This window comes from Canis lupus, chromosome 10 (genome assembly GCF_011100685.1).
Source record: "Canis lupus familiaris isolate Mischka breed German Shepherd chromosome 10, alternate assembly UU_Cfam_GSD_1.0, whole genome shotgun sequence".
Taxonomy (NCBI): domain Eukaryota; kingdom Metazoa; phylum Chordata; class Mammalia; order Carnivora; family Canidae; genus Canis; species Canis lupus.
In genome coordinates, this window is record NC_049231.1 from 41,552,439 (window position 1) to 41,571,246 (window position 18,808).

Here is an 18,808-nt window from a genome sequence, read left to right on the forward strand (position 1 = left end):
GATTTTTGATGCCCAAATTTTGCTTCCAAGGAAACATACTAAAGAAATAGATTATTTGTGCAAAAATCAATCATGAGTGATCTGAGATGCTTATTATATATCATTGCTCATATTAGATATAAAGGCAAAATACCTTAATATTTGTTAATAAGGATTTAGCTAACTAAGCTAGGATTATTTTATATAATTGACTTACTTACTCATAAAAACTATTATTTAGTTTATATCCACTGAATAGAAATATGTCCACATAGATGGTTGAGTGAACTAGATAATTCATAAAAATTCCAAAACAACGATGATACAGTGATTTTGTGGATAACATGATGTTGTGTGTTTTTTCTTTATTTCTTGTATCAGATACATATAAGGTAGGGATCAAGATGGTGCAGAGAGAACTATAGAACAACATTTACCAGAATGTTCTCTAGTGATTATATCTTGGTGTTGGGGTTTCAAGTGCTTTTAACTTTCTTATTTTATGCTTTTTTTCTACTGATTGGTTTTTGTTTTATACCAAGCATGTTTTTAAATCAGAAGGAAATAAAATTCCATTTTAAAGAGTAATTATATTCAGTCTTCAAAGATTTAATACTAAAATCCTATATGTTTAGCCTATTTGAGTTTCAAATGTGTTTTTAAGTCTTAAAATTTGGGGAAAATTAAAATAGGTAATATGACATATTATATATTATATATCACTTTTTGCTAAGAGAAAATCATTTTATATATATATATACTTAAAAAATAATGGCTTTTAATAGAACAATAGGCAGTTTCAATAATTCTAAGAATTCTACTTAAGGATTAGATATTAAACAGGAAACAGTTATCAGTAAATTTGATGAAATTATTTTAGTAAAATTTAACCAACTTTGGAGAATCCTGTTAAGTTTTAAATATTTCAAATATTTGATTAATTTGAGTTAGAATTTTCAAATATTTCAAAAAAGTGCCAATTTTATATCAGCAAATTATCACCCCTGGGCTATATCCGGCTGTTGACTCTTTTTGCATTGCCTGTGAGCTAAGAATAATTGCTACATTTTTAAGCAGCTGAAAAAAAATAAGACTATTTATGACAGGTAAAAATGACATGAAATTCAAATTTCAGTGTCTGTAAATCAAGTTCTGAATTAGATTAATAAAAAAGTTTTCTCTTTTTCTTATCATATAAGTACCTACATAATATTTTTGATTTTGTCTTTTGGCCCACGAGCTCCCAAATATTTGTCATCTGACCCTTTATAGGCAAAGAAGAGCAGCCAGGCAGGCAGGTTACCTGTGAAATCATCAACCCTTGTATCTCTTCTTGCGGGCTGAGGGTGGCCATAGGGAAAGGAGAGGTAGCGGATATTTTTGGTACCGGCCTGTGGGTAACAAGCAGAAAGGAATAGCAGAGATGAGTCTGAGATTCAGTGTCCTATGAGAAACTGGGAGACATAGGCCCACACTGAGGACCTCTTTAGGATTACAGGCTCGCCTGTACCGCCGTTACCCTGGTTTAAACACAGCAGAATGCTTCTTTGTGTTTCCTTTCCCTCTCATGATAAAATAGACCGTTATGTCTCAAAGTGACTTTATTTTGGAAAGCATTTGTTTTTCAGTAAGGAAAAGAGAATTATGGATTATTGAGATATATATTTTTATAGGAAAAACAAAGACTATTTAGTCCATTGTCAGGAGATCTGCATTCCAGTCATTGATAACAGGAATAATTATAATTAAGTGGGATAAGCCAATTAGCCTTTTTGTGCCTGAATTTTGTGTCTGGAAAAAGGGGATAAAATGCCTGGGTTACATTGTTCACAGAAAGTGAGGATAAAGAAAACACTAGAAAGCATGTGTCTGCTTTAAAAACACAATATGCATGCTATGTCATGACATTATTAGTAATTTCACGGGTACCTCTCAGTGTTAGCTTAGGATAGGTATTCCTACAAGATCACAGGTTGAATAGTTTGATTTTTATTTTGAAAATGATAATTGTGAAACTAAAATGTTTGAACAAGGTCACTTAACCCTCTGCTCAGGTGTTTAGTTGCTATGATTACTATCCTCATCATTATCATTATATTTTAGCCACTGAGATTAGGGTAGAAATTAGAATCTACTCCAGACCTAACCTTTGTCCAGAAGTTGTTTCGATATGGCCTCAAATAGAACAGTTCCAATGTACAGGGAATAATCCGAAGATGAGGCCCAGAACAAGAACAAATCCTTCCCTATATCTCCCTGGGAGAGAAGTAAACTTCCTCAACCCAGCACCCCAGTCCATGGAGGTTCCCCTGGAATGGTCAGTACCTGGTTAGCATCTGGTTTAGATTCACAGCCCAGTGTGTGTGTTCCAGTAACTGACCCATCCTGGAGGCTCATCCTGACCATGGACCCGAAGGCTCTGGATCCAGAGGGAAGTTGTCTAGTGTCTTGTGCCCTCTTATTTTGTTTTACTCTGACAACAAGGTGGTGGTTTCGTGTTACTCCTGCCTGTAGTCACCTGCTCCCGGGTGAGTCTACAGCCCCCACCTTACCGGCTTTCCCCACGGCAGGCTGTGACCTTTTCTCATGCTCTCCCTTAAGGTATTCTGGCGGCGAATCAGAATCTCTTTAGCTTGCTTCTCACTTGTTTGAGGTTTGAGGTTGTATTTGTTGTAGGACAGGGTCTGCAGAAAGAACAGAATGTCAGATAAGGTAAGGACATCTCCACCCAACCATGGCTTTCAGAGACCATGGATGGACATTTCACCAACTAAGACTATACAGAAAGAAGACACTGAAAAGGCCACCTGAGCCTTTGCCTCAATTACAGAGGAGCAAGTAGTGACCCCTGAGAAGAAAAGCCTGTGACTGAGGCCACCCCTACCAGGACAGAGCTGTGGCTTGGAGCCTATGCCTTCTGGCTTGTGGAACCCTGCCGCCCACCTGCAGTGTCTTTTTCGTATCCTTGCAGCAGTCTGGTCCTCACATACCCATGCACTTCGGCTGCCCCATACCCACACCCTTTCCCAGGTTGTGGTTTTTTTTTTTTTTTTTTTTTTTTTATGTTTGGACAGTGGTTACTGAGTGTTTGGATCTAATGGATGAGAAAAATGTCAAAACTACTTTGGGAATTTAATTAAGGTTGCCATTTTTACATTTTGCCAATTAAAGATACATACAAAAAAATCAACAGATTACTATTACCATTATCAGTTCAAAAAGGAAGAGGTTTTGTTTATTTTTTGTGTTTGTTTTAAAATATTTATTTATTTATTTGACAGAGAGAGATAGAGCATAAGCAGGGGGAGCAGCAAAGGGAGAGGAAAGGCAGGATTCCCACTGAGCAGGGAGCCTGACACAGGGGCTCCATTTCAGGACCCCAGGATCATGGCCTGAGCCAAAGGCATACGCTTAACCGACTGAGCCACCCAGGCGCCCCAGGAAGAGATTTTTACACCAAAACGTAGGAAGGACACAATTGTTGATTAAAGAGTAGTCCTTCAAACTGAATCAATTATCTTTATAAAAAATGTCTTCCTTATTCTTACCAGGCCAGTGGTAACCTGTCTCAAACCACAGACCAACCTTGGTCCTCAGATGTTTACAGAGTGCTTAACTGGAACCTCTTTTCTCCCTACTTTCACTCTGCAGCAGGATATATACTGGTCCCACTGGATAACAGATTCAGGACAGCAGGTGCTACCATTCCCGGTTAACGGATATTACGATAAGGATTTCCAATTCAATAGCAAAATAGCAAATGCTCTATTTGTCAGGTGCCATGGTAGGTGTAGGATTTTTAAAAAATGGATACATTTGAAGAATGGTCTTCAAAGGGATCATAGTCTAGTTGGGGAGTCAAACAAGCATATACGGTTACACACTCAGGAAGTGAGAAATATTGGGATCTGGAGGGACTTATAGAGTCCAGGCAAAGGGCACTGATCCAGTCTTGGATGGGAAAGGCACATTGCACTGGGTTGAGTCTTGAAAGATGAGTAAATGGTCCCTTCAGAAAGAGGGAACACATGAGATAAGACATAGCTGTGAAAAAAAAAATACATAGCTGTGAAAAACTGTTATGGGCCATAGAAGGACCACCTGGGTCAGAGCTGGGAATCTGTTTACCACAGGAGGATTTAGTCCTTTATTCAAAGTATAGTGAGAAGTGGGACAGAGGTACAGGAGGTAGCTGGGGACAACTGGCCAAAAGAGGAGACTCCATCTCCAGGACAAGGGTCCTTTAGATGAGGTGAACACACTCCAGGAGACGCCACAAGATGATCCCCAGTGTGAGGGAAAAAAATGCTAATACTTATGTTTCCATTCATTTTTATAAAAAATACAAGAGAAATTAAGCTTTATTTGTACTTAATATGCAGATTTATAACAGACCCCTGCTTGGTTGATATACAAGATGGTCCAGTTTCCTGTCAGAACAGAAGAGGAGAGGTTGACAATAGTGTCCTCACTGGTTCACTGGCTTTTAGTTTATTTTGTTTTTTTTTTTAAATGAAGATTTTATTTTTATTCATGAGAGACACAGAGAGAGAGGCAGAGACATAGGCATAGGGAGAAGCAGGCTCCCCGCAAGGAGCCCGATGTGGGACTTGATCCCAGAACCCAGAATCACGCCCTGAGCCAAAGGCAGACACTCAACAACTGAGCCACCCAGACATCCCTAGTCTATTCTGTTTTAAGTGTATATATAGCTACTTAAGTAGATTTGTGGCCTTTATTATCTGTTAACTAATAATCCTCACAAAACAGACAATTGTCTGAAAGAAGTTCCATAAAGAAGGTATAGGTGGAGGCCAAGAGAACAATGAGGAATTTGCAAAGCCACCTTTCACCGTCACCTGATAGGAGATCTTTACCAGCCACTCTTGACAAATTAACCAATCTGATAAAAACCTGGCAAAAACACTTAAATTTTGAAGATAGTTTGAAATATGGGCTCTCATCCACCATCACTAATGATGGACTTCAACTTAAGTACATTGTATACAGGAAGCTATTAAAGAATGACATATGACACTACCACAAAATTATTTTTAAATTAAATCCCTAGAATACCAAAACAAACTTTCACAATTTTTCATCAGTGTTAAATTCATGTAAAAGTGAATTCAATGTGCACGTATGTTTATATATACACGTACATGTATGTGTCTGTATGTGTATATATATGTATATGTATATGTTGCTAATAGGAGTTTCCTACACCTTGACTTGAGGGCTGTACTTTAAGAAATGTTTGGATATTTTTGTTCTATTTCACCTCATATCACATCACCCATGTGCTTTTCCTTGCCTATCTGCAGGGAGCATAGTAGGTCCTATTCATCGCTAAAAAACTGTATTTCCCCCTTGAACTTGAGTTCTATGGGGCAAAGCTCTAAATGTGCATTAAATATTTGCTGAAGTTAGATAAATTGTTTATTTCTTTGAAAGTGTGTGGGGATTCTGAGTGTGACCTGAATCATTTAGGAGCACCCCAGGGGGCTGCCCATCAATCTCTGACTTAGAGTCTGAGCTGAAGTCAGTTTCTTCCGTTGTAAATTTAAAGAGAGTATTTCTCAATCTCCATACCCAGAGCATTCCAAAGAGCTTCTGCAACCCAGAGGGCTGTCCCACTGGGAACCTCCAGAGGTTAGTTAATCAACTTGCCCAGCAGTGATAATCTGGACATATGGAGAGGAGTGGCTTCAAACAGGAGTGTCCCAAGCCCTTCCAGGTGCAACAGACCAGGCAGGACCAGCCCAGTTTCAGATCAACTATGAATCAGGATCTCCCAGACTGTGCACTCATCCTAACCTTGCCCTGAAGTGACTCCTGACTCTCAAAATGGCCTCTTCTCAGATGCAGACTGTGAGAAATGCCCCAGCCATCATCCCCGCATCGTGTGAGGTCCACTGACCTATCACCCAGGCTAGAGATTACAGATGCCACCTTTTGACAATCCTCAAAACTATAGATCACCCACTAGAACCCTAGGAGGCAGTTGTCCTGCATTGCATCTCTAGAGTAGTTTTTCTTTCAAGAGGGCAAGAGGACCATGGGGAAAAGAGGAGTCACATGACCTACGTAAACGATGGGATGCGAAAGGGGACAGGAAGGGAAGGAGTGATGATGTGTACTCTCTCAAAGCAACAAAAGTGGAAGCAAAAGCCATCTCAGGGGCTTGAAAGTCCCTTCTGTTTATTACCTATGTTCTCCCCATGAGACCTTTCCATGCCCCATTTGCTTATTTGGGGCAATGAGAAAGGAAGATATGTTACATAGCTTAGAAGGGAGAAACTCAGAGGACAGACTGAACAGGCACCCTTATGAAAGCAGAAAGGTGGCTCTCTTGGAACCTGCATGAAAGAAAAAAAAGATAGAATGGGAACTTAACCTCACTTTAGACTAGGTTGGAGTTCTAGCATCTCCATCTCCATTCTGGACCTTCCTTAAATTCAACCTTCATCAACATGGGGAAAAGGCTGAGTTTCAGGCAAGCCTTTGAGCTCTGGCCCCTCTAAGCCAGCCAACATTCTTTTAGCCAGGAAGTTCTTAACAATTTATCTAACTATTTATCAGAATGTGATAGTCTTACTGAAACAGTTTCACTTGGAATGATTTGAAAGCTCTTGAATTTACTCTAAGCTTGCTATGATTGATGCTGACCTATATTCCTTCAGCAGGTGCAGAGCCTTTGGCTGACACATACGCCTTAATCACTGACCTTTCCAAAACAGGAAGCCAGAAAACGTTCACTTTAACTGGATCATGTAAGTTTGGAGTCATGGAAAGAGCACTGGGTAGACAGTTGGCAGACCCGGGTTCTTAACGTGGAATTTTTTGTGTGACCTTCAATAGGTCAGATAAATAACTCTCCTAACCTTAGCATCTTCTCCTTGAAAGCGAGGCACTTAAGCCTGATGGATATTTTTGGCCCATCAAGACTGATATATAATGTAGTCACAAAAACCAAGGCCCTCACAATGCATTTACTTGTAATCATACCATACTCAAGAATTGGGATGTTCAATTGAATCCTCAAACTTCAAAAAAAAAAAAAAAAAAAAAATTCCTACTTAGAGTTCACAAGCTTAAATGTTATTTAACTACATCAAAATTTCAGAAAGACTCACTCACTGTCTCCCAGGAATGTTCTTATTATACACTTTGTCCTGGTTCCCAAGTGGTAGTATAGACTCCATTCCTTTCTCCAAAATTAAAAATAATATGCCCAATACATTTCCTTTAATGTAGGCTTTCAGCATTGCAGTTTCAATAACCATCTGAACTTTTTAAGCTCTATTACAGTCAGTCAGATTGATACTCTCATTGATGTCCCGGTGCCATCTTTTTCTATGGTGCGGTGAATGAGCTCCACCACTTGTTCATCTTTGGAGGGAGAGGGAGACCTGTTGGTTCTGGAAAGTACCAGGCTGCAGGGCTAGGGCAGCCTGACCCCTAGGGCCAGCAATTGGATTTGCATTCCTTTTTACACCACATGTGCCAATTTTTTTTTTTTTTTTAGCAGAAAGGTAAACAATTAACTTTCTGTTCCCCAAATTAAGCAGAAAGAAATTGTTTAGCAAGAAGGCTGATATAGAGGAGACAATGTGAACAAGAACTGATTCCCGAATGACTGGTTCGAAGGACAGGCAATGGGACAAGTCAGATAGCTAATACTTACCCTTTGTCGGACTTGGTACATGTTGTGTGTCAGAATGTCCCTCATGGACTCCACATCTTCCGGGGAAAGCCTTTTGGTTCCGTGTATCCTCTGGGCCCTGGAAACATCATTGGAGGGAAGCCAAGCATTATTCTAACATCCTGGCAAGAGTGCCATAAAAGTATCAATACATGTGTGGGAGTTCTAAGTTCCAGAACTCCTGTTTTAACATATTTTTTTCTATTGTTTTACTAAGTTCCTATGAAATGTCAGTATATGTGTCTTGACTTAATATTTTGAAAATATGGTTTCCTTGCCTAAAGCTGCCACATAGGAATTATTCTGACTCATTTTTAAAAAGGGGTTTAAGGTGGTCGCAAACTAGTATTTTTTCCTTCCATATCTGTTGTGAACAAACACGTTGGTAAAAGACAATAAAAATCAATTGCTAGAAAATAAATTTTTTAAAAGATACCAAAATTAGAAACAAACGTTTTACTGTTAGATTCAATAGAAGTAAGATTACTCAGTTAAGACTGACTCTGGCTAGATCTGTAGTTATCTCTTTGCACAGACAGGTGACTAACAGCTCATGGACAACACCATCCGCACATCACATTTTGAATAATACTGATCTAAGGGAGTATTACAATTTTGTGAGTACATTTACCTTGGAATTGTCCCTTTAGGGATTTTATCATTAGTTAAAGAATAATTGTGAGAAACTAAAATCCTATTTTACAAGAATATTTAGACTATTTCTATTCTGAAAGCCAGCCCAGCTCTGAGACACTGGGTACTCTGTGAGATTCTAGAAGCAGTTGACTGCTCCCTGCCTCCGCATCACCAGCTCCCCAAGGCTTCCTTCACCATGAACCCTCCCTCCCCTTGCAGTGCCTCCAAAAGGGTTTAAAAATCAAGTCATGTCCAGGTTATCAGTCAATGCACGATTGTCTTCTGAGGATTTCAAGGTCATGACACTGCTATGTGTAGAATTCTCATGTGACAAATATATTTGATTTCGATCATTTCAACCTAGTGGCAGGAATTTCTAGAAAACATTTCATTGTATGAATAATATATGTTCACTGTAGAAAGTAAGAACAAAAAAAGAGAACTAAAGAAAATCAAATTCATTTTTTAATACTCTCACCTCCCTTGATATCTTGATATAAAACCTTACAGAGTGTTGATTTTTTTTCTTTCTTCACTGGAGCTCTTCTCAATGCATAAAGGCACTGAGATGCCACCACCTGCTCGCAAAGGTCTTAGGGTAGTGATCACAGAGATCAGTAATTATTGGTTTCAATACAGGCCACTTTTTAAGTATTTTTTTCCCCCAAACATTAGTAGCAATATAACCATAAATAGCAAGGACATTTTGTGAGTACTTTTTGTGCATTTGTAAGTACAACTGGTAAAATATTTTTAAGGACTTGGATACTGGGTATCACAGGATGCCAGATTTTATTTAGCAATTCTATCTGTAGACTGACAAATGCCCTTTCTACAAAATCCTTGAAATCAGTGTTTCCATATCTCAGAGGTGCAAATGTCAACACTATTGATATTCAGTTACCACCCTTGGTGATCTAAACATTATTATCAGGGCATTTCAACCTCACTATTTAAAAGTCCTTGAAATTTAATTTATTCTGATTGAGATACACCTACACATTCCCACAATCTGAACACATTTCTTTATTATGGTGGAAGCAATCTTTGGCTGAACAGGAAACAACAGCTAATCAAAAAGTTACATTTCCTATGTTCATAATAATATTTATAACCAAATAGCAAAAACCATAAAATAATGGTAAAGTTAAGCTCTAGATAGCAGTAGTTGGTGCTCTTCCCAGTTTGTGATTGAGCACTTTGGGGAAGACCAGACTTAATAAAGTACATTCAGGGTGTTGATATGCAATTACCTGGATATGTAATACAGGTATCTCAAAGGCACTATTTCATACTGATCCACACTGAGAAGCAACAATTATGAAATTATACAGAGGAATTATTAATTTAGGCAAGGTGATGCCTATATTTTTCTACATGCCACTTCGTTAGCAAAATCATCCCTAAAGTGATCATATTGTGAGTGCAGGAAAGATATAATCCTTAGAAAACCTGAATGTTAATAATCTCTAGGTCAAAAAAGTAAAATTACAAGCTGAAAGACTCTTGTCACTAGAACATTTATTCAATATCCATAAAGGAAATTACTGTCACCTTCAATAATAGTCCTGTGGTAATTTCATGGCTTTTAAAATCAAACTGGGAAAATCTGAATCTAAATGTATTTAAAATAAAAGCTTCACATTTCTCTTAACTTTTTAAAAATCAGATGCTATAATAATGTAAAAAGATGCTTCAGTTCTAAACACAGAAATATAAATATGAAATCTAGTAGATATTCAATTCATGGCATAATATGAATTCCTAAAAGATCAAGTATGATACCCTGAGTCATTTGGAAGAATCCATTCTCTTGTGATAGCTTTACACATGAAATCCATGAGAAATGCATGCTAAGGTGAGTGAAGAATGTGCCCACTGATTGACCAATGGTACCCAACTGCTCTTCTCTGTGTGTGAGTTCCTTGTGTCTTTCTAGAAAGGTCACCAAAATGACCAACATTTAGAATGAGTCAAGAGTGGCACAGGAGAGAGCCTGGCTCTGAATAACACAATGTTCCATTATGGAAGTGAAAATGGTACCAGAATTTTCATTTCAGAATCTTCGGTGTAAAAATGCATAAGTGTAAACCTATGCCTGTCAATGTGTGATCAATTAAAAAAATTCTTAAACTACAATAAAGTAATTCACGCTTTTTAAAATAAATGACATGTTAAAATTATTTGGGACTTTTTAAGGACGATCTTTTGAAGTTTATGGTCGCAGTTTGTTATGCCTCTAAATTTTATACACACTTTAATATCTCTTTAATATTAACCAAATACTTTTTAAAGGTTTGACACTTTCAATTGGTTTGAGCCTTTGTCATCTGTTATTTCTAAAAGCTTACTACTCATGGGAAAATGAGATGCTTCTTATTTAAAATAATAGTCCATGTACATACCCTACCCATTCCATAGGGCTGTTTAAAGGGTCAAATAGCATAATGTGTGCAAAAGTAAGGGAATTCCATAGAAACAACACAGTCTGCACCGAGCTATTGACAACTTCTGGTGGTCACAGAGTTTGGAAAGCTAAACCTCTTGTAGAACAATTGCTTAAACTTCTAAAGAAAAAAATATATGTGCATTTTGTTATCATCTCATACAGAAAAATAAAAAGCGAGCTGAGTACACACTTCTTTTTCCTATTATTGTATGAAGGTTTGTTTTTAAGAAATTAGCTGCTTTGATCTGGGGAGAGGAATTCCTTTTTGCTTGATGTCGTACAGATTTCTGATGAGATCAAATAAATGCAATTTAAATACAGTTAAACTTGTATTAAATATCAGGTAAAAGAATCTCCTACTCCAGTTAACTAACTGGTCTGGGCTATAAGAGGAAAAATAGTTTCTAGTCTATAAGGCTCTCTTAGTAATTTTTGAATTGATGTCTAAAAACTAATGAACTCAACAGAAAGACTCCCCCCAAATAAAGCTGGCTTGAAAACTGCCTTGAGGTTAGAGACGGGGCCACTGCTTACAACTAATGCAATGTAATACAGAGATTGCAAATATGTTTTAGCACATGACAGACTGATTCTCACTTGAGATAAGCGCCCTTACATTCTTAGACCAAGAGCTCACATAACTAGTAAGCAAACAGATTGAGGAAGTTCCTAATGGCCTAAAGTGCCTCAACCTACCAGCCCTCCTGCAGTGCATGAATTCCCACTCACCCTTCAGTAAGCAGGTCTAATGCCTGGGGACCAAAGGGCCACCTCTTACACTCTCCTAGCTCCCTAGACTTCACGAATGTATTTTTGTGAAGCCTTTCTTATTGATGCCATGACCCTGCTAGGGTAGGAACTCCATGAGGCCAGCGACTGTGTCTGCTTTATAGTTCCCAGCACATAATTGGTGAGTTACTACAGGTTGGGCCTAAGATGATGCCAAAAAAGTTCCGTCCAGTTAAGGGGGATGCAAGTGCAATATTTTAGGAAAAAGGGTCAGTGCAGAAAAGAAAAAAAAATTCATGAGGACTAAAATATCAACATTTTAAATGAATAAAGACAGGATTGATATTCCTGATTTTTTTCTTCTGCCTTAGGCTTTAATATGGCTCCGTACGGCATTGCCAATAAATATTTGTTAGCACATTGCCAGTTCAGTATCAAAAGTTTCCTTAAAAAAAAAAAAAAAAAAAAAAAGGAAAAGTTTCCTTAAAGCAAGCCATGCAATGAAGCAGCATGAAAACAGTCTCACCGAGAAATAAGGCAGAAAGTTTTCTGTTTATACGGAGATATTCTCAGGGACCCTACTTGAGATTCTTCCCAGGCCATAGAAGAAAGGGAAGGGTGTTTCTGACTCATTAGCACGTAAGGGATGTGAGATAACACTCCGGCATTAGTGACAATTTTATTGCTATCTGTTCTTAGCTCTTATCTCAACCTGCTTTCCAAACATTGAGAACACAATTGAAGTTCATGATCAACTACCTACCTATAGAAGATGACAGGATGGAGGTGTTGTTTATCCTAAATATGCTGCAATTTTCTTAATTCATAAACTGCTTCTTGAAAGAAATCGGAACATCCTTGTGGAAGGAGGGGTAAATTTTACTAGCCCACCAATCACCCTACCTCCTGTTACCACCACTCCAACCCTGAATCCCAGCTAGCATCACAAAATGCAAGAGAGGAAGAGAAATGACTTATGGGAGAAATGCATATTATTATTAGTGTATGATTAGCAAAACCAAATGAACAGGGGTGAAAGGGTAGAAATTAATCAAAAAGAGAGAGAAAAAGTCTTGTAAACCATAATCCATTCGCCCTCCTTTCCAAGGAAAGGTATCATACAACTCTTGCACGCAATTTTAGCTAGAAAAGTAATGTTCAGAAACCGGGTGAGAGAGGCTGAGCATGGGCCAAAGTACAGACTTAGGTCATTCATTTTCCATGATTCCTCCTTCAAATTTTTGCCTCTTCACTCCTAGTATATTATCTCTAAATTGAACAATGAGTTAGTGCTCTTAGGAATTCTGATGTGTAAAGTCCAGATCAAAGGGCATGTTGTACTTACTGGTGGGGTATGGAAAAAGCTGTGGAACTGAGAATCCCGGTTTCCACCATCTCGATAGCTTGTTTCATTTCCAGCTTCTTGTACAAGGAGACAATGCTGGATTTGGGCTGGTTCTTTCGGATTAAGATTTTCCGTAAATACTTGTGATCGAACTTCTTAAACCTAAAAATGAAAACCAACATTTTGAAAATCTTTAATCCCTGTGTGTGCTATGGAAGTATGTTTTGTTTTGTTTTTTTAAACAAACTCCTACTTCACTTTATCCCGAACACCAGGACGAGGCTGAGAATTCAGTCTTTGAATACATTTTTTGGGAAAAAAAAAAATCATGAGATTTATAGAATTTTTTTTTTTAAATAAAGAAAGAATAGCCTAGTGGCCTGAATACATTGAAAATCAACTAGACAAAAGGAAGGGACAAGCTGCAATCAGGGCAGAAAGTATGCATAAGTGGGGAGCGGGGGAGGCCCAGCCCAGCTCAGCTCCAATTGTATGAGAAGAAATGAGGGGTTGAGGCTTTTGAACAAATGTTCCATTCTAATAGCTCCTAACAGTGGCAGCTGCACTTACAGTAATACTGGCCTATTCAACCAGAACCCAATAAATTTAAATGGCCCAGTAGTTACAGTAGTTTTGCCCATTGTGCTGCAGATCATTTTGAATCCTGACAATTAAGGGGTGGGGGGAGAACCCATATATCCTGACAGTCTGAATGATGGAGAATCTGAATAGGCTAGACACTGATGGCCGCTGACTATTGTAGCAAACCTCTGGCTGACCCATTAGACTGAGCTGCACATATGCACATGGTGCCTTCAGAGTCGGCCATTTGTTTGGAGTAGGAATTTTCAATACTTCCAATCATTTTACATTCAAAGAGTAATATGTGTGCCTGCTTTATTTTTTGGAAGGGGAACATAACTCCCAGGGCTGTTGGCTTATTATATGGTGATTGGTTTCCTGGTCTGTGAGGCAGATGGACACTCTATCAGTCAAGTCTCCTCCAGGGTTAGCAGGCTGTGATTCCCTATGATTCATGTTCGGCTCGTCCCAGGTCTGCTCTTGCTCCAAATGGGTCAACCCGTCAGCCTTCTTGTTTTCTGCCTTTCTTCATGAGAGATTGTTGTTCCAGTTTATTCCTCAATCCACTGTTGTTGCTCATCAGGACTTCTCTGACACTCTTCACACTGAGCTCACCTTGACCTTTACCAGTGCCAATGGGTGCCAGTGGGTGCCAGGCAGGCTGCCCCTGCCCTACATGCCACCTGGCTTCTCCTGATGTGCCACTGGGTCATTTCATCCCTGCCCTCCACATCCTGATCCTCACCTGCTTCCCTTCCAGCCTCCCTAAGGGCTTCTTCCAAATCTCTTCCTCTTCCTTACCTGCCCCAGAGGAATGGAAGCTTCTGAGTCCTGTCCTCACCTGGCTTCCCCTCTTCGCACCCTTATATTATTTAACTGAATGTTCCTCTATAGTCTATGCATTTTACCATAGCATTGTTATCCTCCTAGACTCACTATCTGGAAACCTGAGAGAGAGTCATTCTTATTGTCTCTTCCCTTACTCTCCTCTTCCTATGCCCAGAGCCAGTCACCATGTCCGCCTCAGAAATATTTCAGTGCCCCTTCTGCTAGTTCCTCATCCATATAATTCTGAAAACTCTGCGGTCCATTGAAAACAGAAGAGACTCTCAAGCCAAATCCGAATTCAGTCAAGTTTCTGCTGTAGGTTAGTTGATCTAGAGTTGGTTTCTTCATCTTCAGATTGAGTAAAACAGTGCTAACACAGAAGATTCAGGAGATCATGTATGATATAATATATGAAAGAGCTAGCATAGTAGTACTTGAGGCTTATTTTATTACTTTAGGATGAAATTCTTATGTCCATGTGATATCCCTTAGAGATCTCCTGCCCCATAGTATCTATCTCAAATTCAGCTTCCATATCACTGTTGTTGTTTGTCTTCTAAAAGCTAAATATGATCATGCTACTCCATTTATTTATTCATTTATTTTTAATTTATCTTATTTTATTTCAATTCAATCAATTAACACAGTGTATGGTTAGTTTCAGATGTAGAATTCAGTTATTCATTAATTGCATATGACACCCAGTGCTGATTACATCATGTGCTCTCCTTAATGCCCATCACTGAGCTACCCCATATCCCCCTGCACCCCCTCTAGCAACCCTCAGTTTGTTTCTTATGATTTAGAGCCTTTTATGGTTTGTCTCCCTCTCTGATTTTGTCTTATTTTCTTTTTCCCTCCCTTCTCCTGTGATCCTGTTTTGTTTCTTAAATTCCACATGAGTGAAACCATATAATTGTCCTTCTTCAGATTGACTTACTTCACTTAGCATAATACCCTCCAGTTCCATCCATGTTATTGCAAATGGTAAGATTTCATCCTTTTTAAAGGCTGAGTAATACTTCATTGTCTATATAGACCACATCTTCTTTATCCATTCATCTGTCAATGGTCAACTGGGCTCCTTCCATAGTTTGGCTATTGTGGACATTGCTGCTATAAACACCAGGCTACAGGTTCTACTTCGGATCACAATGTTCGTATCCTTTGGGTAAATACCTACTAGTTCAATGCTGGGTCATAAGGTAGCTCTATTTTTAACTTTTTGGGGATCTTCTATACTTTTTTTTCAGAGTAGCCGAACCAGTTACATTCCCACCAACAGAGTAAGAGTGTTCCCATTTCGCCGCATCTTCACCAATATTTGTCATTTTCTGGCTTGCTAATTTTATCCATTCTGACTGGTGTGAGGGGATATCTCATTGTGCATTGTGGTTTTGATTTGTATTTGCCTGATGCCCAGTGATGTTGAGCATCTTTTCACGGGTCTGTTGGCCATTTGTATGTCTTCCTTAGAGAAATGTCTATTCGTGTCTTCTGCTCATTTCTTGACTGGTTTATTTGTTTTTTGGGTGTTGAGTTTGATAAGTTCTTTACAGATCCTGGATACTAGTCCTTTTTTTTTTTTTTTTTAATTTTTCAGAGTACAACAGCATTTAATGGTCGGAAACAGTTGTATAGTAGTACAGCCAGCCACAGGAGCTGTGCTGGAGGACAGGACACAGTCCTTCCCCACCCCAGGCAAAGCAATACTGGATAGGAGCTGCCCTGTGGCTGGGCCCACATCCCCAGGGCCTGAGGGGAGACCACCATCTAAAGTTCCCCAGCTACCACTCTGTATTCATTGGAGGAGGGGTGTAAACCCCACATTCAAGAAGAACCTCTTGACCCCAGTGTCAAATGGGATGGGGATGCGAGAGTTATAATTAAAGGGGAGCCCTATGTAAGCTGTTAACAAAGTTCAAAGGCTCAGAGATTACCCCTCTTCTCCATCTCCTAAAGGTGCTCACTTTCCCAGCTGCTTCATCCACTCATGGATGTTGGCAAAATTCCCCTCAGTTGTGGACAGGTTCTCACGCATGGTTGTCTGCACCTGGGTCAGGAGGGCGGTGTTGTCCTTGAGGGAGCTAGGGATCATCTGCTGTGTGGTATCCCAAGTGTGTCAGGAGCTGACCAAACTGCAAGGCTTGCTCATGCAGCTGCTTGATGGTGACAAGCCTCTGCACCAGCTCAGGAAGGGTGCAGGCGATGGGGCTCCAGCGCTGTATGGTTTCATAGAGCTGGTGCACCTTGCTTTCTGTATCTGCATCCTCTACAGAAGCTTTATGCTTGGCAATCTCATTCACCTTGCCCAGGACACTCTGTAGCTGAGCCTCCACTTGGTCCAGAACTGCGAGGTCGAGGGCATTCACCTTTGCTTGCAACAGTTCTACGGTCTCCATAAGACAGGTTCCCTGTAGACCTGCTGAAAGGGGATTCTGAGCATCCTGATCACAGCGTACAGTGGCTTCCAGCTCTGTCAGGCACTTCTCAAGTTCTGCAACTTTGGCAGCTTGAGAGAACTTGTCCTGTTCAAGCCGAGAATGTAGTTCGTAAGTGACAAGGTTACTATCTACGGGAGTCCCACCAGTGGTCTTTCCCCCTGAACCAGTTCCTTTGCTGTTTTTTGTTGCTTCCAGCTGCAGCAGTAGGCACTTAGCCAGAGCTCCATCAGGGTCAGTAGGGTCGATAGCTACATCTGGTCCCAGCAGCTTCTCCAGGTGGGAAGCAACCAGCTGCTGCTTCAGGGCTGCCAGCTGCTTAGCCAAAACCACTGGGGTCAGCTCCTCTTCAGTGGCTGACTCCTTCACCGTTGTCTTGATTTTCTCAACTTCAGCTGTCAGCTCTTGGACCTCATGCAGTAGTCGCTGGTATTTTTGCTGGGGTGTCTCCTTCACTCCTAGACCCTCTCCAAGCATCTCATATTCTCCAGATTCATATCCTGTTCTCTTGGTTTTTCCAATACGATCTGAGAAATCAAGTCCCTTTGTCCCCACTCTCTTGTCTTTGAACTTGTCATAGGCAGCATTGGAATTGACAATGATGTGCTCCACACTTGTGCTCGTCAACTCCTCCGCATCAAACTCTGCTTGATCATCCTCAGGTAGGTCGCTGGTTCCATAAACATCTGGCTCATTCCTGGCAATGCCGGGAAGGTCAGTGTATTTGGGGTCCGCCATGGCAGCAGCGAGGCGGGGTTGGGGGACGGGGGCCTCGGTGGAGCCGGGGCCAGTGTTCGGGTAGGGGAGAGGCTGGGTCCGAGTCCTGGGCTAAACTGGATACTAGTCCTTTATCTGATAAGACATTTGCAAATATCATCTCCCATTCAGTAGGTTGTCTTTAGGTTTTGTCAACTGTTTCCACTACTCTTCTACTTAAAAATCTTTTGATCTGAGTATTAAAGGTCAAGCTGAATTTTATAGCTTTAATGGCTTTATAGCCATTAGCACTACAGAATAGAAGCATATCCCTGTCTTTTTTTTTTTTAAGATTTTATTTATTTATTCATGACAGACACACATTGAGAGAGAGGCAGAGACACAGGCAGAGGGAGAAGCAGGCTCCATGCAGGGAGCCCTACTTGGGACTTGATTCTGGATCTCCAGGATCATACCCTGGGCTGAAGGCGGCCCCAAACTGCTGGGCCACCGGGGCTGCCCATATCTCTGTCTTTTCAACGTCTTGTCTCACCACGTCTCTCTCTGTGTGTGTTCAAACCATGCTGTGCTCTTTCTTGCCTTTGCATTTTGAAATATCTTGCTGTCACTGCTGTTGCTTGGCATGTTTTCCATTCTTCTCTGCCTGGAGAACTCCTCATTTATTTTCAAAATATACTCTCCTTTCAGTACTATTATAGTTCCATGAATTTACCTCTGTTATAGCATTTCTTATATGGATCATAATTACTCATTCAGGCTCTTTCTCTCTTTTTTCCCCCAGGACCTTGTCTACTATATTGTGAGGACCTAGAATGCATTAAGTGTACCTTACTGCTCTTCCTTGGTGTCTAGCAAATTTGGTATAAATTTGGCTAAATGGAATAATATCAAGTGATTTTTCACTCAGAAAACTAAAGGATTTAGACTTAAAAAAAATCCATGACCTAGGTTCTAGATTGGTGGACATTTACATAATTTAAGCATTCTATTTTAACACAATGAGGACTGCTAAAACGGTCCTTCTTTTTATCTCATAGAAAGAGCCCACTCAAATTACAAATTGGTGCAGCCACTGTGGAAAACAGTATGGAAGTTCCTTAAAAAGTTAAAAATAAGACTACCCTACAATACAGGAATTGTACTACTGGGCATTTACCCCAAAAATGCAAAAACACTAATTCAAAGGGATACATGAAGCATTATTTACAATATGTTTGTAAATAATGTTTATAGCAGCATTATTTACAATAGCCAAACTATGGAAGCAGCCCAGGTGCCCATCTATAGATGAAAGGATAAAGAAGATGTGATATACATATAAGAGAATGAAATCTTGCTATTTGCATGGATGAAGCTAGAGAGTATAATGCTAAGTGAGATGTCAGTCAAAGACAAAT

The 18,808-nt window shown here is 39.8% G+C and overlaps 2 protein-coding genes across 2 annotated transcripts in view; both read right to left on the reverse strand.

Moving 5' to 3' along the window:
- SLC9A4 (solute carrier family 9 member A4) overlaps positions 1–18,808 on the reverse strand; it is a 72,876-nt gene that overhangs the window by 10,620 nt on the left and 43,448 nt on the right. The window contains 4 exon segments of the mRNA XM_038550909.1: positions 1,283–1,370; positions 2,532–2,663; positions 7,667–7,763; positions 12,844–13,005. Of these exon segments, the coding sequence (XP_038406837.1) occupies positions 1,283–1,370; positions 2,532–2,663; positions 7,667–7,763; positions 12,844–13,005 (479 nt within the window).
- LOC474547 (dynactin subunit 2-like) lies at positions 16,220–17,432 on the reverse strand. The gene is given in 2 exon segments (XM_038550910.1): positions 16,220–16,366; positions 16,368–17,432. Coding segments are annotated over 2 exon segments (1,212 nt in total).